The sequence below is a fragment of the Chroicocephalus ridibundus genome, chromosome 10, assembly GCF_963924245.1.
Source record: "Chroicocephalus ridibundus chromosome 10, bChrRid1.1, whole genome shotgun sequence".
Lineage (NCBI taxonomy): Eukaryota > Metazoa > Chordata > Aves > Charadriiformes > Laridae > Chroicocephalus > Chroicocephalus ridibundus.
This window is the reverse complement of record NC_086293.1, coordinates 5340786-5363554: the sequence shown is the minus strand read 5'-3', so window position 1 is coordinate 5363554 and position 22769 is coordinate 5340786. Positions and strand designations below refer to the sequence as shown.

At 54.3% G+C, this 22769-nt stretch overlaps 3 protein-coding genes across 5 annotated transcripts in view; 2 read left to right on the top strand and 1 right to left on the bottom strand.

The window, feature by feature from the left end:
• Window positions 1-12: 12 nt before the first annotated feature.
• INKA1 (inka box actin regulator 1) lies at window positions 13-2438 on the bottom strand. The gene is made up of 2 exons (XM_063348442.1): window positions 2261-2438; window positions 13-918 (listed from the first exon to the last, which is right to left on the bottom strand). The coding sequence occupies exons 1-2, from the start codon at window positions 2297-2299 to the stop codon at window positions 55-57; spliced, it is 903 nt and encodes a 300-aa protein (XP_063204512.1). The 5' UTR covers window positions 2300-2438; the 3' UTR covers window positions 13-54.
• Window positions 2439-2988: 550 nt separating this feature from the next.
• CDHR4 (cadherin related family member 4) lies at window positions 2989-9192 on the top strand. The gene is made up of 19 exons (XM_063347921.1): window positions 2989-3180; window positions 3524-3544; window positions 3701-3897; window positions 3969-4304; window positions 4408-4503; window positions 4970-5073; window positions 5146-5282; window positions 5357-5522; window positions 5616-5766; window positions 5987-6089; window positions 6321-6536; window positions 6617-6756; window positions 6841-6985; window positions 7060-7262; window positions 7351-7490; window positions 7583-7618; window positions 8632-8698; window positions 8791-8821; window positions 8967-9192. The coding sequence occupies exons 1-19, from the start codon at window positions 3120-3122 to the stop codon at window positions 9020-9022; spliced, it is 2406 nt and encodes an 801-aa protein (XP_063203991.1). The 5' UTR covers window positions 2989-3119; the 3' UTR covers window positions 9023-9192.
• Window positions 9193-10559: 1367 nt separating this feature from the next.
• The window catches only part of IP6K1 (inositol hexakisphosphate kinase 1), a 44167-nt gene continuing 31957 nt past the window's right edge, over window positions 10560-22769 (top strand). For 2 of the 3 annotated variants that reach the window (XM_063348020.1, XM_063348018.1), the window contains exons 1-3: window positions 10561-10707; window positions 11199-11254; window positions 15718-15817. The gene's annotated coding sequence lies outside the window, so the exon portion shown is untranslated. Of the gene's footprint in view, window positions 10708-11198; window positions 11255-15717; window positions 15818-17760; window positions 17807-22769 lie in introns of all 3 variants that reach the window. The other variant, XM_063348019.1, reaches the window with a different exon arrangement.

The following is a 22769-nucleotide window of genomic DNA, read 5'->3' as shown; positions in this document are numbered from 1 at the left end:
CCCGTACCGTACAAAATTGGGGTTTATTTACAGCGGAGAAGGGTGCAGGCAGGGCTAAATGTAGCCGATAACGTCGTTGCAGATGATGGGCTGGCGGCTGCGGCTGTTCATGAGGGCGGTGAAGCGGTGGAAGTCCGTGGCCAACTGAGCGATGTTGCTGTGGGACTGGTGGAAGCAGGCGCCCTTGGGCTGTCCCCCCAGCCCCAGCGGGCAGGAGAAACGCTTGGTGGCTTCGCGGCCCGCCAGCCGGGCACCCTCGGCTCCCCGGGGTCGGGCCATGTTGGCCAGTTTACGGCGTACGTTGCCTGAGAGGCTGAGCAGGAAGGCAGGGGGCTTGGCCAGCCGGCGGGAGGGCTCGGCGGGGGTTCGGCGCCGGGGTTCAGTGCCCACCTCGGGCAGGTCCATCCAGTTCTCCACCAGGTCGGCGAAGCAGTTGTCGCCCAGCACTAGGGGCTGACGGTTCCGGCTCTGTGACAGCAGCGCCACGGTCCAGTCCTGCGTGTCGGCCGGCTCCAGCACCCGCCACTGCTCCAGGCAGGCGTCCGAGGTGGATTTGGGGCGGGCACGGCGGGTGGGGGCTGGTGGTGGGGCAGCGGGGCCGGCGGAGAGCCGGTGCGCCCGCTGGCAGGGCGGTGGGTGCCGGCGTCGCACGGGCACCTCCTCCTCCCGCCACGTGCCGCCCGACGCCTCCGAATACCCTGAGTCAAACTCCAGGCTGCGCTCGCTGGCTGGGGGGGAGCGGGCAGCCGGGCCCCCCCCTTCCTCCTCCTCACCCCCCTGCTCCAGGCTGCAGGATGAGTCCGCCGCCGAGCTGGGGCGCGGTGGACGGGGGGCCGGTGCCCCTCCAGGGTGGTGCGGCACCTGCCGCGTGCCGTGCATGTGCGCCCGCAGTGCCACCCCCGCCTCCCGCCGGCACCGCTGGGGAGAAAGGGCAGGTCAGCACCCTCATCCCTATTCCAGGCGGCCAGCACCGTAGCCCCCATCCCACCCCCCTGGCACCCCACGCCCTCCAACCCCAGCTCGGGGGGGGGCTTTGCTCGCCGGGACGGCTGTGCAGTGGGGAGCGGGGCGCAGGTCCTGGCTTGCCCGCAGCCCTGGGCCCCGCTTTCCCGCGGCTCCTGCATGGAGCCGGCCGGCGTGCAGTGGCATGTCGGGTGAGCAAGCAGGCACCCAGCCCCAGCCGTGCCTGCGGGAAATGACACAGGGCTGCGGCACGTAGGAGCCAGGCGCCCCACTGGCCCCCCAGCTGGCCCCCCCAGTTCCCCCCAGCCCTGGTGGGATGGCAGCCAGGACACCCCGCTGGCAGAACCCTGCTCGATGGTGCGGGGCTGGCGGCAGCCCCAGGGCACCCACGGGTGCTGGGGTGGGGCGCTCCCCCCACGCGTTGGCAGGGCCACCCCACCCACCCCGTGCCCTCCAGCCGGGGACACCCCAGGTGACGTCAGGGTGCAGCCAGGCCTGCGCCCAGGGCCGGGGGCCCCCCAAAGCGCTGGGGAGCGTGGGGGGGCTGGGGCTGAAGGGAGTGTGGCCGGGCAGGCGCTGGAAGGGCAGGCTAGCTCCCGCAGCTGGGCCGCTCCTCGCTCTTGAATTCCTATTGTCTGAACCCAAAAGCAGGGTGTTACGTCCGCTTTCCTTTCTGTGCTAGAGCCGCGGGAAGCCGAGCAAGCTGGAGGGATCGCTCCCCCATCCTGGTAAACCAGGCCCCAGTAAACCCGGGGGTTTACCGGGTAAACCCAAAGCCCCCCCGGCCGGCCCCGACAGAGCTGCTGGCCAGGCTGTCCCTGTTCTGTCCCCGTCCCGGTCCCCACCAGCTGGGACCCTCTCAGAGAGCCCTGTTGGCAACATGCCACTGCTCCGAGCTGCCCCATCCCAGCCCTGGCCGGGGACGCCAGCACACCCGGCCACGGGGATCTGGGTAGGCGTGTGGCAGGCCCAGGGGAGCCGGCTGGGCCACCCTGTCACCGCCGGTCCCTTCAGGGCAGCCCAGGAGGGCAGCAGGGTGGCAGCTCCAGGGCGGCGGTACCGCTGGCACCCTGATGGCTGGACACCGTGGCCCTTGGCCACCCACATCCCATAGCCACCCGTGTCCCACCGGTCGCCCGCATCCCACTGGACACCCACGTCCCCCCATGCCGCCTTGGCCTTGAGCATGATGTCACAGCGCTGATGTCACTGGCAGCGCCCTGACATCACGGCGATGCCCAGGCGGGGCGCGGGCCAGGGTCCCCCGTCCCCTCCCGGTGCCCGCGGCGACACTCACCCGGTCGGCGCCGAGCTGGTCCGGGCGGCCGCTGTCCATGCCCGGCCCGGCCCCGCTCCCGGTCCCGCCGGTGCCGGTGTCGGTGTCGGAGCGGCAGCGGCGGATCGCCCGGCCGTGCCCGCCGCCGCCTCCCGGCGCTGCCTGGGCGGCACCGCCCCGCCCCGCCGCAGCCAATGGAGCCGCCGTAACGTGAGCCCGGCCCCGCACCGGCACCGGCACCACCGCCCCGGGGCCCCGCCCCGCCCCGCCGCCCCGGGGCCCCGCGTCCGGGCACCGCCGTGGGCGAGCGGCAGGACCCGCTCGGTAGCCCCCCCGCCCCGCTGGCACCAAGAGTCTCGGGGACGGGAAGCCTCGGTAGGAAGGAGGGCAGCCCCGTTACGGGCTACCGGCGACCACCGGGCTGCCAAGATGGGTTTGAGACTTGGAGGAGGGACAGGTGACCCCAGCCACAAGGGCCGTGCTCTGCCAGCGCCTATTAATTGGGAGCTAATAGCGCTTAATACGAATTCGCAGAGAAGCGGCTCTGGTTTGCAAATGAAGGAGAACGTGGCCAAAAATTAGCTCCTAGCTAATTTTCCCGGTTTTCCCTGAGCATGCTGCGTGGCAAGGCAGCACGGTGTGGCGGCAAAACCCCACGGAGCATCGCTGCCTGCCTGCCCCGTGCCAGCTGGGCATCCACCCAAGGGATGGCAAGAGGCTGGGACCAGAGGCGTGTGGGAGCTGGGGGCACCAGGGCCGTGTCCTGTCCCTGCCCTAGGGCCGGGCTGGCAGCCATGGGTGGCCGGTGTGACGCTGGGCCGGGGTGGTGCTCAGCACTCCTGGCAACGGGCTCCAGCTTGTCCCAAACAGGCAGCGAGCCATGGACATGCACAGACGCCTCACCTTCCTCCTCCTCCTCCTCCTCGGCCTCTGTGCCTCAGGTAGGCACTTGAGGGTTGGGGGCACCCTTTGCCAGACCCTGGGTGGGGGACTGGGGGGATGGGGACAGGGGATAGTCTCCCCCCGGTTGGATGGGCAGAGGGGCCGGCAGTTGCCTGGCTGGGTTCAGGCAGGGAGGGGACATCACTGGGGTATGTCCAGGTCATTGCCAGGGTGTCCTCAGATCGTCACTGGGACATCCTTGGGCCATCGCCAGGACATTACTGAGCCATCTTGGGGGCATCGCTGCCCCATGTCCGAGCATCACTGGGGCGTCTCTGGGGCCTCCCCAGGGCATTGCTGAGGCACATCTGGTAGGCTAGGGTGACACTCTCCTCTTTGCAGGGACTTTCGTCAGAGCAACAGGTAAGAGCGGGGTGCCCTGGGCTCTGCTGCGCCTGGCGGGGAGACCTGTGGTCGTGTGGTTGCCCAGGTGCAGGAGCAGGGCTCCCTAAGCACAGCCGGACGAGCCATTGGTGGCACTGGCCGGGTGCGAGGCCAGTCCCCGGGGTCTCCCACCAGCCCTGCATGGCCTGCCGCTCGTGGTGGCCCTGAGTGAGGACGCGGCGCCAGGCACCCGTGTGGTCGAGGTGACCGTGTCCTGCAGCAATGCGAGTGGCAGCCCCAACATCACCCTGCACGGCGTCGAGCCTGGCCACCCCTTCAACACCATCACCGTCAACACCGACCCCATGGTCACCACCACATTTCGGGCAGAGGTGCGGCTGGGGGACGGGGAGTGGGGCAGGAGCCCACGGGCGCCCTGCTGAGCGCCGTGTCCCTGCGGCAGGTGACACTGCGTGCCGGTGCGGAGCTCGATGCCCACCAGGTGAACCAGTACACCCTGACCCTGCGGGCTGCCTGTCCCGGTGAGGAGGAGGTGGAAGAGCGGCTCTTTGTCCAGGTGACAGCGGGGCAGGTGCTGCGCTGTGATGCCCCCTTCACCAGCACGGGTAGGAGATGGGGAGTAGCGGGTGCAGGGTGGCGGGGGCCACGGGTGCCAGCTGGCACTGGGGTCCCACGGCTGTGCTGTGCTGCAGGGGGAGATGTGGTGCGGGTGTCGGCGGACGTGGCGCCCCGGACACCCCTGTACGTGGTGCTGCCGCAGCCACTCGGTGGGCTGACGGTGAGTGGCGGGTGCCCCGAGGTCCCGCAGCCCCTACAGCCTTGAGGATGGGGGGACCCTGGGTATGGAGGAGGGGACAGAGGTTGCCACCCTCCTCCTGCAGTTCAGGCTCCGAAACCAGGACACACCACTCACGCTCACCCACCGGGGTCTGGTGCTGGCACCTGCCGGTGGTTTCAACCCCAGCAAGGACACTCAGGTGGGCATCAATGTCCCCAGGCTGTCACCGCTGCCTCTCAGCCTGCCTGGGCTTAGCCCCTCACTGGCACTGCCCACAGCTCTGCCCGTCCTGCTCCTCCCACTGGGCTCCCATCTCCCCCCGGCCCTGGGAATGCTACAGCCCTGTCCCTAACCCTGTCCCCATCCTCTTCTGCATCTTGAGTCCTGTCCCAGTCCTCATCCCTGTCCCTATTCCCATCCCCATTCTGGTTTCCAGCTTGTCCTCATCTCCATCTCCACCCCTATTCCCACCCATGTTCCTGCTCCAAGCCCCATTCTCGCCCCTGTTCCCCTTCTCTTTTGTATCTCTGTCCCTGTTCCTGTCCCCATCCCATCCCAGTTCCTGTCCCTGTTACTGTCCTCATCCTTATTCCTGTCTTCGTCCCCATCACTGTCCCTGGTGCCACTCGGGGCTGTCCTACGTCTGCCCTGGTCCTGCCTTGCAGAGGTTCAGGCTGGAGATCGAGGTGATGGACCGCCACGGGCACAACTGCAGCGGGGCTGTGACGGTGGAGGTGCTGCCATCGCAACGTCCCAGTGTCACCTTCCGGTGAGTGGGGCTGGGCTGGGCGGGGGGTGCGGGTGGCACCAGGCCATGCCACACTGCCCGCCTTGCCTGCAGCGAGCCGCAGTGGGCTGTGACAGTGCCGGAGGGCACCAGCCCCTTGGAGGTGGTCACGCAGGTCCATGCCAGCGGTGACAATGTCCGCTATGCCATCCTCGCGCCTACAGTGCCCGTGCTCTTCACCATTGATGAGGGTGAGCGGGGTGCCAGGGGTCCTCAGGGCCACCCTGTCCCCGTGCCCCACGCGAGGCTGTGCCTTCTCCCACAGTGACGGGTGAGATCCGCAGCACCCGCCGGCTGGACGTGGCCCACGCACGCCTCCTCGTCCAGGCTTACAACACCCTGAACCCTGCTGACCGTGCCACTGCCATGATCAACATCACTGTGCAGGAGGTGGACCGGCGGGCGCCGAGCTGTGTCCCAGCCATCTCTGTGTATGGTTTGGGGGGGGTGTGGGGTGCGGGAAAAGCTCCTCCGTCCCTGTGACATGGGGGATGGGAGCTGAGCCGTCAGCCACCCCACTGCAGGTCCCAGGTGCCCGAGACGGTGTCCCCCGGCACCACCCTGGTGACACTGAGGTGCACAGACCCCACCGGTGCCAAGGACTGCCTGCACTATGGCCTTGAGGGGCCCCCTGCCTCCCTCTCCCGCTTCCGCATGGAGGGGCCACAGCTGCAGGTGAGCAGGGCCAGGGGCAGCGCCCAGGACCTGGGGGAGACCAGCAGGACAGTGGGGACCCTCTGACATCTGCTGTCACGCCGGGTCCTGGGCTGGGGTTCCCGGGGCTCTCTGCCCCTCCAAGGCCTGCCTGTTCCCCGCCTCGCTCTCCGGCTTCCCTGGCATCGCAGCTTTGCAGGGCTCCCTGGCTCTGCCTGACCCCCCTGCCCTGGCTCGGCAGGTCAACACCACCCTGGACTATGACTCAGAAGCCATGGCCGCTGTGGGCTTCCAGTTCACGGCCACCATCATGGTGACGGCAGGAGGGCAGTCCCCACGGAGTAGTGAGTGCCCGTGTCTCCAAAGGGATCTCCAGGGGATGGAAAAAGGCCCTTCCTGATCCCAAAACTAGCAGATCACAGAGGAAATGTTCCTCCTCTGCTGCCCCAGAGAGGACCACCCCAGGGGTGGTGCCACCATCCCTGTGTCCCCCAGCCTCTCTGGGGGCATCACCCCCAGCTCAGTGTGGGCTGCTGGGTGGTGCCAACGTGGCTGAGCCTCCATCTGCCACACAGCCCGCGTCCCCGTGCTCGTGACAGTGACACCCGTCAACGAATTCACGCCAGCATGCCCCAATGGTGCCGACTTCACCGTGCTGGAGACGGCGGCTTTCGGCAGCACCGTGGGGCGCGTGGCCGGCAGCGACCGTGACTACCCACCAGACAGCCTTGAGTACAGCCTGGAGGGGGGCACTGGCCCCATGCAGCCCTTCTCCATCGACACACGCACCGGTGAGCACCTGGCCCCTTCCCCAGCCCCTGCCGCACCCCCCGGCACCCATGGGTGCCCAGCAGCTCGCGCTGCCCCACAGGCGACATCCGCGTGGTGGGACCCCTCGACTCCCAGCGGTACAAGCGCTACAGGCTGATGGTGCGGCTGACGGACACCCGCAACGACCTGGACCCGGCAAAGCGGTGGAGCCGCCTGTGCGACGTGGTCGTGCGCCTGCAGGTGCGGGTGCAAGCCTGGTGGGTTCGTCGCACTGAGTGCAAGCCCCATGGGTGCCATGCCATGTCCAACCCCTGCTCCTGGCAGGCCGTGCCGAACCAGGCGCCGGTGTGCACCCCCGAGGTGCAGGAGCTGTGGATCATGGCCAGATTGGGCAGCCGCCAGCCCGTCACCCGCCTGGCGTGCCAGGGCAGCCTCGACGGTGCTGCGCTGGCGTATGCCATTGCCGGAGGTGAGGAGCAGCTAAGCCACAGCACAACCCAGCCCCTCACCGTGGTGTGGCACTGAGCAGACCCTCTTGTCCAGGCAACGAGGATGGGCGCTTTTGGCTGGAGGGGAACACCCTTTTCTACCTCTCCAATGACCTAGCCGAGCCCCGCACTTTCGTGCTGCTGGTGGAGGTGTGGGGCAGCCCCGGTGTCCCCCGCCGCAGCACCGTGGTGGCACTGGTGGTGCGTGTCACCCCCTGGACCACCCCGGTGCCACCCAGCACCACCACCTGGCACACGGTGAGCAGAGCCCGCTGGCTGGGTGGTGGTCGCAGGTCAGTCAGACCCGCCGGTCCTCACGTGTCCCCTCACCCCACCACCTCTGCAGACGCTGCAGAAGGAGCTGCTGGTCATCACACGGACGGAGGCGGCATGGCTTCCACCGGCCTGGTTTGTGACTGTGCTGACTGTATCCAGTGCCCTGCTGCTGGCTGCCCTGGGCTGCGTGGCCCGGAGCCTGCTGTGCAGGTGAGCCCCGGCCCCATGGCACTGCACAGCGTGGCACAGCACGGCATGGCGCAGCACGCAGGGCTCATGGCTGCCTTCTGCTCCTCCCGCAGCAACAAAGCCTCTGGCAAGCTGCTCCTGGACAAGAGGTGGGTGCTACATGGCCGGGGCAGTCGTATCAGCAGCGAGGGGCAGCCACGTGTGTTGGTTGGTTGGCACAGGTTCCCGTAGCGCCCTCGAAGGAAGGCAGGGAGACGCAGCACATGGAGGGTGTTTAATGTACCCCGCGTTTGGCTGTGGTCCGTGGGTCACTGTGCCGGGGAGCCGTTTCTGCTGGGTGCAGCCATGGGTGCAGAGATAGCAATTTGGCCAGGTGGACAGCCGTGTTGGTGGCCAAACTGGGGCAGATACTCCACGGTGGGCAGGATGGGATGGCATTGAGCCAGGGCCGATGCCCACCACAAGGGCTGGGTCCTGGTGCCGGGGCTGGAGCCCTGATTTGCTGGGGAAGGCGCCCTGGGAGGAGGTGAGGAGGCTGCACACCCCCTGGGAGGATGAAGCAGGGGTGAGAGGCGGTGGAGAGGAGAGTCCGAGGAGGCAACGGAGCCGGCTCAGCCTGTGCTGGGCGTCTGCATGGCGAAGAGGAGGTGTGCAAGCCTGCGGGCAGGATAACAGCCACCTCCAGCAGCATAACCACCCCGGGGTGACACATGGCTGGATCCACGTTCGTTGGTGAGGTTGGGGACACAGTGCTTCGTGACACTGGGGCTGTAGCAACCATGAAAGGGTGAAGACTCAGGCTCAGCCCCTTTGGGCAGCGCTGGCAGCAGAGGGGCTCCGGGGCCACAGCTCCCCCAGCGCAGCATCCTCTGAGCACCAGCACGTGGGGAAACAAGCGGATGCAGTGTCAGACCAGCTTGCCGCTTTCAGGCATCGCTGAAAGGCAGCGGTGCTTGGGAAAGCACGGCCGCTGCCGCACTCCCCTTCAGTAGCTGGGGGACACACGGGCTGGGTAAGGGGATAATCAGGTAGATGGATGACAGGCTTGACAGGGCACAGCTGGCAATGCAAAGCCTGGCTGGCAACCTGCTCCTGGCAGCATCGAGGCCAGGGGCCCGTCACCGACGACATGCCCTCCCCTTGCCCCCTCTTCCCTCTGCAGCTCCTGGGATGTGGTGGAGCAGAGGGGCGGTGAAGAGGAGCGGGGCCGCCCTCACGCCGGCAGCCCGGTAAGTGTGTGCCATGGCAGCGAGATGGGGTGCCCCGCTGTGGGCACAAGCAAGCACCCCAAGGGCCTCAGCACCCTCTCCTGTCTGCACAGGGGCAGTTTGATGGCCGTGCCCAGGACCCACGTGAGTGCCCTGTCCCACGGCCCCAGCAGCCTTGGGCTGCCTCCCTTGGGGCAGAGTGGTCCAGGGGACAGGAGAGACAGGCGCTGGGCAGCAACGCCTGGGTAGCACCCGTGGGGCAATGACTGAGTGCTGCCTCCTGTCTCAGGCACCGGCAGGGACTATCTCTTCAACAGCGTGACTGGGGCGCGGCGCTGGATCTGAGCAGCTTGACCCGGCGAGGGACTCCCCATGGGCCATGTTAGGCAGAGCACCGGGCACCAGCAGAGAGTCAGCACGGCCCTTGGTCCCAGGAGGAGGAGGGGATCCCTCCTCCATGGCCAAACTTGCTGCCCACCGTGTGCAGCCAGCCCCTGAGCCGCCCTGGCCAGCACTGTCCCAATAAATGGTGGCAGAGATCGCACCCGCTGCTGTGATTGCCGTAGGGAGTGCCGTGGCTGAGCAGTCCTGCTGGTGGCTGTCCCGTTGTGGTGGTTATTAGCACTGTCTCCGGTCAAGGATGTGGGTGGCACGTCCCAGGTCCAGGATGGCAGTTACCAGGATAAAAAACACACGGAGGGCTTTGTCAGGATCTGCCCTGGTCACGGCAACGTCTCCGTAGCCTCTGGATGTGGCCCAGCCGGGGCAGTCCTCTGCAGAGATGTGAGCTGGGGCAAGAAAATTCTATCATGGTTGATTTTGAGGAATTTTCGCCCCACGTCCCACGTCCCCCTCAAGCTCTCTTGTGCTCCAGCACTCACAGGCACGAGCGGGTGGGATGAGCAGCTGGGCAGCAGAGGGGCCAGATTTCTTAATTGGGAGGAAAAGTGAATTAGCGTGCGCGCGGGTAGGCGTGACGTGCTGTGGGAGAGTTAGCAGGGCCCGGCCAAGGGCGGGAGCGCTTTGAAGGAGTCAGCTAGCGCGGGGAGGTGGGAAACCAGTTATTTGAATTTCAAAGGAGCGCGCCACGGGATAATGAAGCAGGATAAGAGGAAAGAGACTAATTTAGGGAGTGGGTGGCTAAAGGGGAGGAAGGGGAGGGCAGGAGCCGGCTGTGGAATCTCACAGCGAAGCGGGGTTGCCCTTGTGGCTGTGCCTGGGGGTGGGTGCCCTTGCCCTGAGCCCACAGGAATTGTGGCCACTGTCACAGCTGTATACGACCTTTTATCGTACGGGACCGGTGCGTGAACACGTTCCACCCGCCGCCCCATGGGGCCAGCAGAGCCTGAAGAGCCGCCGGGAGCCAGGCCGCGGCGGGGGAAGCTGTGTTTAGCTAGCCTAATCCCCGCGGCCCAGAGGGCTGGGCTGGGCTGGACCGCCCCGCCGGGCTCTGCCGCGCTCGCCCGAAGCCCCGGGGGAAGGCGGGTAGGGCCGGGCGGCAGCAGGAGACCAGTGTCCGCACCCGCGCTACCAGCTGGGGGGGGAGCGCAGAGCGGGACCATGGCGGCAGCCCACGCCTCACACCGCCGCCCCGCCCACGAGCTCCCGCCGCCCCTGCCCATTGGCCCAGCGGCCCCCCGCGGGTAGCCAATGAGGCAGCGCAAAGCCGGCGGAGAGGCGGGGCGCTGGGGGGCGTCACGTGTGCCTAACGTGCGCGGCCATCCGGAGGCAGTCGGCGCACGGAAAAGGGGGCGGGGCGGCTCTGCGCTTGAGTGACGGCAGTTTGAACCAATCAGCGTTTCCAAGGCGCCCCGGCTGGGAGGGGGTGAGCTCTGGATTGCGGCGGGCGGCGGCGGGGCGGGATTTGGACGGCGCGGTTGCTATGACGGCCAGCATCGGGGCCCCGCCCCCTCGGGCGCCGCCATCTTGTTGTTGATTCGAACGGCGGGGAGCGGGTGGCGGGGAGCGGAGCTGCGGTGCCGGTGGCTCGGTGTCGCCAGGCCCCGGCCGGGCAGGCAGGACCGGCCCCGGTGAGCCTCCCGGGGGCAGGCTGAGGGGGCTGAGCCGGGCGCGCTGTCGTGAGGGGAGGGAGAGAGAGCGGGGCGCACTGCCTTGAGGGGAGAACGGGGCGCGGCCCCGTGAGGGGGGGATGGGAGAGGGGGGAGCCTGGAACGGTGGGATTGAGGAGGGAGGAGGGGGAGTGGGCAGAGGCGGGGGACCGAGCGCCGTGCTGGGGGCGGGGGGAGGCAGGGACGGATCTATGGCGGTCCCGTGAGGGGGAGAATGGGGGGGCCCGGCGCGTCCTTGTCTTCGTGGGGTGTGAGGGGGTGAGAGCCAAGTGCTGCCCCGTGTGAGGCTCGTCTAGGGCGGGAGGGCGTCCCCCGGCGTGGGGGGAGCTCTGGGAGCTGGGCTCGGCAAGGGCAGCACGGTGCCTGGGCAGGGCCTGCTGCCCGCACTTGGGGGCCCGTCCCGGCCAGCGGATCTAGCATGTGTCCCCCCCCTTCTTTGTGCCCTTCTACAGGAGCAGCTCGCAGGAAGGAACTTTGCAAACCACGGTGTTACCATGAAACCAACATGGTGAGGAAGCTGATGGGGTTGGGGGCCCTTCCTGCATCTGCTGGTACTGCCACCCCTGCGGAGGAGGTGGTGTGGGCAGACTCTGGTAATGCTGCCTGCCCCAGTGGTTGCTGGAAGATGCCTGGCAGTCCCTGGAGGCGGATGTGATCACGGGTCTGCAGACCTGGACCGTAACCAGCAGCCTTCCCCAGGGTTTCAAAGTAGGACTTGGATTAGGAGAGATGATACCAACTCCAGTTTTCAGCTACTCTGAATTTAAACTGGTGCCAGGCCCCGTGTCCCTCCATCTTAAAGCTCTGAATCAGCAAGGCCCCCATTTTTCTTTTCATCTTTATAGTATGTGCTACCTTTCCCACTTCAGCTTGTTTTGGTGTGTTTCTGCTCCATGTGCTTTTCCTCCCTTCAGGTTCACCTGGCTTAACTTGGTATTCAGAGCTTCCAAAGCTGAATTCCAAGATTGGCCTTTGCTAATGAAGTGCTGAATGGTGACAGAACGGTGTGGGCTTGGGTCTTTGTTCATTCTTAATGTAATATTTCTAAAGTTGGTAGGCCTATTTGTGTAGAATTAGTTGGTAGTTTGTCTCACAAAATAGTATACTGTAATGTGTTGTGCAAGTCTCTTTGTATTGAACTGTCACCTGCAGCTGATATACTGACATATGTGTGTATGGTCAGATTTTCAGTGGAGAAAAATACTGCATTCTTGTTGCGTGTCACTGAACTAAGACTTTGATTTCCTGTTCACAGAAACTCTGCCAGGAGCTTGGAAGTGTTTTCGAATTAGATAGATCAGTTATTAGATGTTGTCGCTGTAACCTTAAGTAGGTCTGTTAAGAACATCCTAATCCTGTGTAACAGATCCTTGTTATTGAGATGGAGAAATGTTTTTCAGTGGCCAGGTTAGTTTAGCACTGACCTACGGTAAGGGCTTTGTTTTGGAGCTGGAAGGAAAGTGGTATGTTGTGAAAAGACGAAGAGTGAACTCTGTATATAGCAAGATAACATAGAGTTGCTGTTTCAACTCTGTAAAACTCCTGTTTTGTCAATGTTTTGAATTGTCCTAATGCTAATTTTTCTTCTGATAGCATTAGAGAATGTTTCATACCCTCCACAGCTTTTTCAGCACAACCATTTCTGGGGGCATGGAACAGCCTAAGCCATCCCAGTTAGAGCCTGTCAGGTGGATATGAAGTGTCCTTTTCATGGCATTGCCTTTGTTTCCTGTCTAATAAGGACTTTTGGGAGAGTGGGGTAAGCTGATGTAATTGAGGTCATTACCATAGGAATCTCTGATGGCCAGAGGTGGAAAGGGTAGGATATGGAGGTAGGGCCCTCTTCTGAACAGTGCGTGTGTCTTTCCTAGGTTAGTTTCTACTCTTGTTATCCAGTAGGCACCTTGTGGCAGGTTTGCATGTTTCTTACATAGAAAAAGAGTAAGTGTGCATTATTCACTGTTGAGATAAGAAAGGGGATGGTTTCTAGGATCATCTCTCAGTCAGCAGGAGTTTTGGTTGTTAAACCTTCCGTGTGTAGCTTCACAGTCACTGTAAGTATAGACAGCAATGAATGGGAGGTTCTTGACACATCACTGGTGCCAGCTGGGGTGTTTGTGCAGGTGGGAATCATAGTTCCCTGGTTTATGAGCTAATCAAACTGAAGACAAACTGACTTTTTTTTTTTTCCCCAGCTTTTTGAGTGCTTAAATGATTGTGGTGTTGTGAGGGCAATGGCAGGAACATGGGGCTGGTGGTGGAATGGAGTTCAATCATGCGCTGTGACTGTGAAACAGTGCAACAATGTGTTTTTATATATCTAGTTATATAAAAATATATTTTTAAAATAAATATTTGCATATATTTGAAAAGTAAATGGAACAGTAGAGTTCATGGTTCTTTCCTCCTATTTTTGTGAATAGTATCATTGTGTGCTTCATCATCAGGATGACAGTACTGGGCATGTCCCTTTTATTAAAATACTCTAGAATGTAAAATTAGGTGTACTTTGGGATCCCCTCTCATGGCAGATTGTGTAAGTCAACTGACTTGCAAGTTATTCTGTATTGCATTGCACATAGTGAGAAGTCAAGGTTAGAATAGCAAGCGCTCCGAGGTCAAAAAATGCCCGGGCTGAAGTAGCACCTGCACCCTTAATTAGCTAATTAGTCTTCTGAACAAGCATTATGATTTCTTCTTAATCATGCAGTTGCATGCTATTCTCGTCCCATCTGAGCTGCCTAGTTTGTTTCTTCTCCCCTTCCCTCCCCCATGTATGGAGTTTATTAATTCCAGGTGAAATTATCAAACTCTGAAAATGTGACCTTGTTGAGGTTGACTAGGGCGAGGTGATGAACACTGTACAAGCTTGGAGCTGTTTGTTGACCATCTGCTTACGGGATGCAGACTCTTTGGTTCAGTGATCACCAAATGTTTGTAAAAAGGTTTAATTGCTTGTCTTTTTAGATTTCAGTTTTTAGTTGATTTCTCTCTGTCTAAAGGTTGTCGTGGATTTGGTGAGTTCTGACTGGCACACTGGGGTATGGGATGGCACTGTTGTGGTTTCCCTTGGAATAACAAATGTTAAGTGGTAAGTTTGAAGTTGAGTATCCACAGCCTGTGCTCTAGAGGAGGTGTGCTTCTCCCATCTGTAGTTGAAATGCAGGGACTGAAGCCATAGAAAAATCTGACACAGGCCTTGTTTGGGTTGCTACTTGGGCATTGCACTGTAGCCCAGACACTTCCCTTGCTGCCATTGGATTCCCCCATTCTGCCCATTGGGAATTAGCTTGTAATGTATTTGAGACATGCATCATGGTTGAGTGTTGCTGCTGAGATATTATAGTCTCAGAATTCAGTATTGACAGAAAACTGCAGCTTGATTTGTTTACTCTTGCATTTGACAGCCTCATGCTGTCAGTCTTGGTGCTGGGCAGGGCTTAGATTTGAACTTGCAGAGTTTGTGTGTGGCAGCTCAGCAGAGCCATGGCTCTGCGGTTGCTTGTTTATATAATATGACTTGCCTAGGAACAACTCCTTTTATTTATGACTTCTCAGTCTATGAGGAGCAGTGTATCAAAAACAAGCCTAGTAAATACAAGGGGTCCCTAGTGAGCTCTGAAATGGGTGAGCTTAGAGAAAAGGAGTGAAAGAAAAGAAGAAAATGCAACAGAAACCTCTGCAAGAATCATGTAAAGTATTTGTATTACTTGCTGTAAACTGAAGGAACTGTTCAGATGTATGGAGAAGCAGCTAGCAGTCTCCCTCTTATATTCCTGATGTGAGAGGAATGCAGAGCAGGATGCTGGCGAGTGTTTAATCTCAGGTTTGTTGCTGCTGTGGTGGGGGAGGAAGAGGAAGTGTTTGTGCATGGCTGCTTAGTTTCTGTTTTGCAGGCATCGCCTGTACGCAGTGCTTGTGCTGTTCTGATGTGGCAGCAGCTGTTATTTTTGGCTTTCCCAGCGTGCTGTTCGGGTAGATGTACTTTCTAATAGATGCAGTTCTCTTAATTGGTGTGTTGGGCTGCCTATGCTTCCTATATTGCCCCATTGGTGCGAACTACTCTGTGTATAGTACTAAGGTGCAAGTCATTTGCCTTCATTTATTTTGGTAGGCTCACCTATGTGCATTTTGAGTGGTGTTAACTGCATATAAAAGATAAGCTTCTTTAAGCTTTCTTTTATTTTGTGTAACCCCTGTCAGTGTATGGTCAGTTTCATTCACAGCAAATTATTTTACCCCCTTTTCTGGGAGTAAAGAAATAAGCTTTGCTGCTATAGGGTGTCCCCCTCTATATCTGTAATGATATCCACCGTAGTTAGCATTGGTGCAGTTGTTTCTATTCAAAAATAACATGGGCATAGCTGCCATAATTGTATTAGTAGAAGATCTGGGTCAACCAAATCTGATAAAAGCAGTAAAAAAGGTTATGACATGTAATATGCCTATCCTGGGAGGATGTTACTACATGTGGTTGAGAGCTCTGATAGATAAACTGTGTCTGATTTAGCTTTTGTAGTTAGAAAGGTTATCTCCTCCACCAGTTGTCCTTCTTTGCCAAATGCTACCTCCCTTGTATTAGGTCCTACAGCAGTGCTTGTTCAGCTGCCACAGTTTAATATGCTAAGCTTCAGCCTTTCTTCGTTAATACCCATCAATGTCTTGTGAACCAGGCCAGATGAAGAACAGGCATGCATCCTGTTTTCCTCCACCCGCTGGTTGGTAATCTTTAGCTGAGGGATGGAGCGAGCAGTGGTCCCCGCAGCCCCAGTGGGATGTTTAGTAAAGAGCATCTGTCAGAACCCAGAGGAATGTGTGAGAGCTTTTGCATCTTGAAAGAGGCTCGCTGTGAATTCTGGTTGGACTTGAGGGAAAGCATGCCCTCAAAAGTTCCGAATTGATGAGCAAGTAAAGATCTAAATAAAAGCTAGTTTAGCACTTGCTAACTTGTTTCCGTACAATATCTTGCAGGCTGACTTGCTTCTGGCGTCCTGCTCCCTCTTGATTGTGAGAGATTGGCTCCATATTCCGGTGACTGCTCAACAGAGAGAGCTTGGGTGACATCTCTGAGGTAACTTTTTTCTGTTTTGCCCAGAATACATATGCAGCCACCTTAAATATCATGCAAAAAGAAATAAGCTGCTTGCTTTTTGCTTCTCGCTTTGTAATTTTACCCTTCAAGTAAGTATATGTAGATACTGTTTGTGGGAGGTATGCTCTCATCTTTGGAGGATACTACAGGAATGCCCAGGTAAGTGCCCTTGAATAGAGTGAAAAACTCAGTCCTGTTTTGTATTTGTTAACTTTTAATCAAAATCAGTGTCAATTCTTTGTAATAAGAGCTAAACTTCCAAGATAAGGAAGCTAACTCTTATACTCTAGCAATTCTGGCCATTTAAGTGACTGAACTGCAGCTGAATTATCTTACGATGATTTCAGAACTCTGTCACTGTCGGGTTTTTATTTTTTCCTTTCTATTGTGAGGTAAGTTTGCTGAAAGGTGTTAGGCTGGCTTGATAGTCTTCTGGAGACTGAAAGGGGTTACTTTGTGCCATTCTAAACTTGGAAGAAAGTCTAGCATACCTGTTTTCCCCCAGTTCTTTATCAACAAAGATATGACTCATCAGTAGTACCTGTGGTGTAAGCATTGGTTTGCTAGCAGACTTGAATGACCTCGTTTTCTTGAGAGACCATGTGTTTAAATAGTGTCTGTGTCACACAGTTCACTTTTCTGGTGGAGAGGTCCCTGACCTGTGTCACTAATGGTCTTTGCTCGTTGGAAGTGCAGCAGGTAATGACCAAAGTTGCTGAGCTCCAGAACTGCCTTCCTGGGGTAGGGAGAGAAGAGATGTGGTGCCGTCTCTGCAGGGGATGCTCCTGTGTCTTTGACCTAAGTGGTGATCTGAAAATGAACTATTGTATAGCTCATATAGTCTGCTGTGATATTTCTCTTCCCCCCCATAGTAGTTCTAAGCTGAGCTGCATTTTCCCATTTTTTAAACTGCCAGAGTATGTTTATGGAAAATATGTAATCTTTAATTCGGATTAGCATCATCCACTGTTGATATCAAAGTGCTGTCAAGCATTTCAAAAAGTGAGTTAACGATCTTAGAAAGGCACAAGAAGATAGGGCTGGCTGTTTGTTCTGTGTCCTTTGACAGTGCCGTCTAAGCAGCTTAAGCACGTGTGGGGAGGCAGTCATGATCTCATTACAGCTAACTATAGGCGATAAGCAGCTTCGAGCACCAAAATCAGTGCACAGTGAATGCAGATGTCAGTGAGTTATTTAAAGCAGGAAGGATTTGGGAGAGAAGCCTGGGGGGCTGCATAGTCCTGTGTCTTAGTCAGTGGCTGAATCAAACGAAAGAATAACTTCAATGAAAATGCTGGAGCTATTGTAAAAGATGAGGTATAATTGCGCTCTTGTGTCAGTTTGAGTACTGTTGAGGATTGTAAGTAAAACTGGTAAAGTCTGGAGCTTTGGAAGGCCCTCACAACACTTGCTGCATAGTGGAAGGTGTATTTAGCTTTACATGCAGACCACAGTTCAAAAAAGTGATGTGGCAGATCTGAGGAAGGTATACCTGTCAGATTCATTGGGGTTGACACTCTTGTCCCACAAATCTGGGGGGGGAAGGTGGAAGGGCAGAAAAAGACTTTGTAACTTCAGTCTTTTAAGTCTGTCCCCAAAAGATTGTTAAAGCAGTCTGAAGCTCAGTTTGTGTTGAAACGATACATATGCAGGGTTTTTTAGATAGTTTCTTAAACACTCCTACACCTCCCATGATAAAAACCGCTGTGAGGTTAATTTTGAATTTGCAGATTTTGTTTAGATTAAATGTAACCATATACAAAATGATTAATAGTACTTAATTTTGCAAATATTAGAATGGTTTGCTTTGCTTCCCATTTTGAGCAAGTATTGCAAGTGTGTTTTCTTATGGTGTGCAGACAGCATCTTCTTTGGTTGGGTACAAATTTTCTTTATGTAATCGAGGTCTTAATTTTTTGCAGTTCTTACCACAAGTGTTGACCAGAACACACTTATTAAAATTTGAAGGTAAGCTAAATCTGATCCAGTAAACATTATCAGGCATGCTTTATGCATCTTTTATTTTTACAGAACTGAGGAAAAACCTCTAGCTCCATTAGTCAGAACTGAATAAGTACTACTGTTTTGCACCATGGGGAGTCTAAAGTTTTTACTCTTCTTCAGGTGCTGTGCACATTGCTATTTTTTACCTGTAATAGCAGTACTCAGGGTTTCTCTTTTCCCCCTCAATTATTCTTGGCTTTACTTAAGTGAGGTGTTACTATTCCTGTGGTCTGTTCATTAGTCATGTAGCATCCTTAGGACTGACACTTTCCTATGATTTTCAGCAGTTGAGAATATAGTGGACCTATTGACAGCTGGGTTCACCTAATAACAAAAACCAGTTGTCTTAAAAATTAATTCTGATTTGTAAATGCAGCTTCACTCAGATATCCTTGGCTAATAGTTAAGGGTAATACATCATCCACCAGACAAAAGTAAAGCAAGCTCTTTATTCACTGCAGTCAAAATATCTTCCTAAAACCTGGCAATTAAAGGTTACAGGTTAGATTGTGAAGTGTTTCCAGTCTTTCTGGTTTTTGTACTTAATTCTATTGTGATATGACAACCAGAAGAAAATTCAAAACCCTTTAAAAATTATGATAAAGTCGGTGCCTTGTGGTAGTGAGCTTGGCAGGTTGACTCTTCTGTGAGTGCAAAGCAGTTTCTGTTGTTTCAGGTTTGCTGTCCTTTCCAGTTTTCTTACAATCTTCAAAGAAGAAAACTACCTGTTATTTTCTACCCATAGTGCTTGTTAGTTTGTGTCTTTCAGTCTGAGAGGGTACACTTCTGGCACTTGTTATCACACTATATCAAACTGGAGAAGAAAAAGAGTAAATTTGCTTTCCCTAGCTATATGTGGCCCATGATGTATTGTAACTCAGTTGGCTGTGAGAATCTGATTGAGCAAACTGATGTTTTGTAGAAGCTGCAACACAGTCTTTCAGTATCTTTAAGGGAATTTAATGTGTGAAAAATCGAGATATCTTTTATATGCTTGAGATGGACCTGGTATTAAAAGCAAACTTGCCACAGTCTGTGTGTCTTTCAAATGAATGTGTGCTGTGCTTTTTTAGCATACGGGGCAAAAGTTATTTATTTTTATATATATATGCAGGTGTTGGTGTTGCACTCTTGTCAAATTGGCTTGCGTCTAATTATTATAGATCAGATTTAACAAACTATTTTATTTTTGCTTTGGCTTTACAGCTCTGTTACTTAGCCAGTAGCCTCAGTTGTTGTAAGTGGCACTCCGAGAGCCTGTTGGAAAGAGCTTTGAGTTCTACTTCAGCAGCTTAACATTTAGATAAGATATTGGAAATTTGTGACCTGTAGAGTGTTTACAAGAACTTGTTTGCAACTGCTGCAGTGAATAGGAAGTTAAATATAGGCTTCGTTTGTCTGATAGAAAAGACATTTCTCATTTCAGACCTTCAGAACAGAACTGGCTGGTGTAGTAGAGTATTCCGAGAGGCCTGCTGCCCCAGTGTCAGTGTATAAGTAATAATAAGGAGAGTAATAATGAAGATTTGGAGTATTAGAGGTTCCTTTTCTTTGGAAGGAGCTTAAGAAACACAGTAGGGTGAATTGTGTTCAGGGACTGCTGCTTTGGCATCTAGGAGCTCTCTTATTGTTGGATATTTCTTTTTTGCAAAGCCAAGGTTACTTTGGAAGTGTGGTGTCTGCTAGAAGGTGGCAGCAAAGGATGGCAGTGCTGGTTCCTGGTCTGGTAAAACGATCTTGCAGACGTTTTTAAATGCCAAATTTTGGTTTTGCCCTTCAAAACGCATGGCATCTTGCCAAGCATGAAGCTGTGACTAGCCATCCATTTCATGTATCTTCTGAGAAGATAGCCTGAGGTTCACATTGCCTTTCATTTTCACTCAGGTTGCTGGGGGCGTCTGTTAATTCTTTGCCCTTCACCTTCCAGGGCATACTGCAAGCCACAAAACAACCCCTGAGGTGTTTTAACAGCTTTAAGATTTTCAGTATGAGCAACTGAGAGTCTTGTAGATTATGCTGATCCCCAGAAGAGTAACAGGATAACAAAAGGCCCAGATCAAAATCCCTTACATGACCCTGAGTTGTGCCATATTGGACTTTTTAATGTCACAAGGGATGTAAGAGTATCCTTGTATGAAATTCTCTGTAGAGATGTTGCTAGTTTCAAACATAATCTGCTACCTTAGCTTTAAGAGCCATCAGATACTGTATCATATATTTTACTTCAATTATGTAATAGCTTTAGTGCACTGTCTTTGTCTAAAATAGATTTGTTATGACAACACTTTATTATTTCCTATCCAAAATCCCAAACCCAAAATGTTGCGCTCTATCCCTGTATTTCCATGGCATTGTTTACTTTCTTCCAGCACCTGCTTTGAGTTGTTTGGTTTTTTTCCTAACATGGAGCTCAGATTTTTCTCTTTCCTTCTTCTCTCTCTGTTTTTTTTCCTTTGTTTCCTTTTTTAGTGGTTGCCCATACATGAGAATGTATTGTATATGAGGATGTACCTTCGTTTGGTACTTTCTCATGGAAAAACTCACAATGAAGTGTCAAGTTGGGAAGTTATAGCTCGTGTTTTCTTGCCTGTGACCCTTAAGGGTCATCTGCATAGGAAAATTAAACTGATATCAAGTAGGGAGCATGGATTTGCAACGTGATTAAGTGGCTTTAACTCCCTGTGGATGTGCTTATAAGGTCATTTCTGCTACAAATGCTTGGGACAGCTGCATTAATCAGCATGTTCATCTTTGCCTAGTGCAGCTCTGCCAGTGGAATCCCTTAATGTAGATACAGTTACGTTGGTAAAACTGCACTTTTAAAATAAATCTTGTTTTGCTGTGGGTATTGAGAAGGTAGACGGTGATGTGAGTACTTTTTTTGTCATTGTGACTAGCATGTGAGCTATCAGCGCTCTTTCCAAGGAAAGAAGGATTAGGTTGAAAAGTAAGGCCCCAGAAATACATCTTTTCCAGCTGAATTAATTTTTTTCATCAGCAGGGTAAACATAGAAGGGGTTGCAGCAGGAGTGGAGGGCATCCTCTGTCAGTTGATCTAGTAAAAGATTTTACCTATCCCTACAAACCTTACTATATTTGTTCCAGAATGTATGTCCACTCAGCATTGCAGGGCAACCTGCAATTCCCTCTTTTCATATAATAAATTAAGCTGTGTCCTGAGCATTGACGTAATCTGGAGTACTGTACATCCGGCTGCCTTGGATTTCTCTGCCTCTCTGACCTTTTTCAGATGCTTAAGAAAGCCCCAAATTTTGTTTAATATCAGTGTCTCAGAACTATGTTAGCAGAAGAAGCCACTAGATAGCAGCTGCTCCTTGTGCTTTTGGCACAAGAATTTGTTTACTAGGGTGAAGTGAATTTATTTGGATAGTCTTGCTTTTATGCTCTTAAGTCTTTCTGTGGAACTGCTGTGCTCCTAGATTGTCCTTTTCTGTTTCTGCCATTTGAACAGAAAAGTTGCTAAAGGGGTTGGTTTTTCAGCCAAACACAGCACCGCGTTCACTTGAAAGAGGTGCCCTAATTTAAGTCTGTATTAACAAATTCAGTTCAATTGTTGATGGACTAGAACACAAATTCTTAAAAACATGGTAATTTAATTATCAGGTAAGACTAAATTAAAATGGATTGCAGGGGGATCATGGAAAATAAAATGATCACCAAACTGCAGCCTTTTCAAAACAGTATACAGACAGTTTACTTGGCTACCCTGCTGTTCCTTTCTGAAATGCTGTTTTGCAGATGGGTGAAGTACATACACCAGGACTGAATGGTTTGACCATGATCATTGAAACGTTCAGTGGAAGCACCAAAACCAGTAGCCTATTCCTAGTTCTTTCCTTTCCATTTGGATGGCCTCGGATACCTTATAATTATCTAAAGAATCTCTTAAGAAAATCAACAGAGCGCTCTGCTGACCTGTTAAACTTCAGCAGAGAGATGTAAGAATTATTGTATTTCTCCTGGCTTTCCATGTTTTTACAGTGTTCAGACAAAAGCTGGGCTGTCTGGTAAAACTGCGTGATGCCATTTGGGGCCTGCCAAATCTAAGTGTTGTCAGCTTCCCTACGTAGAAAAAGACAAGTGTAGCTGAAGCAGAAAGTTTGTTCATCTTTATCTTTGCAGTAAGACAGAGAAAATTCTAATGCCTGTGCCCCTCCATTCACTCTCGAACTCGGTTCTGACTGCCGAAATGCACTGATATATCTCTGCCTGCATATGTGAGATTGAAGTCCTCTTGGGTAGTGAAATTCCAGATCTCATGAGGCTGTGAAGCTTACTGGAACTGCCTTGCTTTACGTGGAGGGCTAGGTGGGGCTCATGCAGACAACGTATTAAAGTCACGGTATTAATCTTTTTGTTCAAAGCTGCTTTTTGTGTAGCACCTGCAGTTTTGCCAGAACTTCCTTAGGTCAGGATGCGACTCTGATGTGGTTTAGTGGTGACAAGAGGCAGAGGTAGGACCCACGCCATGGCTAAGCATAGTTTGTTTCTGGCCACAAGTGAGAAGATGGGTGTAGTACTGATGTTTACTTGTTTGGATCTTAAGGTCTTTCTCTTTCGAACAGCACAAGTTGTACTGAATGGGCATTCCTACAGATTTCTTGAAGGCGGAGATCCTGTAGTCCTCAGTTCCTTTAAGAGAGCCAATTGCTTGGAATCCCTTTATCTAATACTGTTCATTTCCATATAATTAATTCTCAGACAGCTCAGAAAAAGGGCAATGTATAGATCTGAGGAGGAGATGGATCAGAGTGGTGTCACAGCCCACAGTGTATCATAGTAATTGTAAAGTTGTTTTACAGTGAGCTCGAAGAGAACCAAATTAAATGCTGGTTTTGAAAGGTCTTAAGGGTGAGATTAGCTTGCTTGTGATGGTTCTTGGTGACAAGTTTGTGTTTGACTTTAA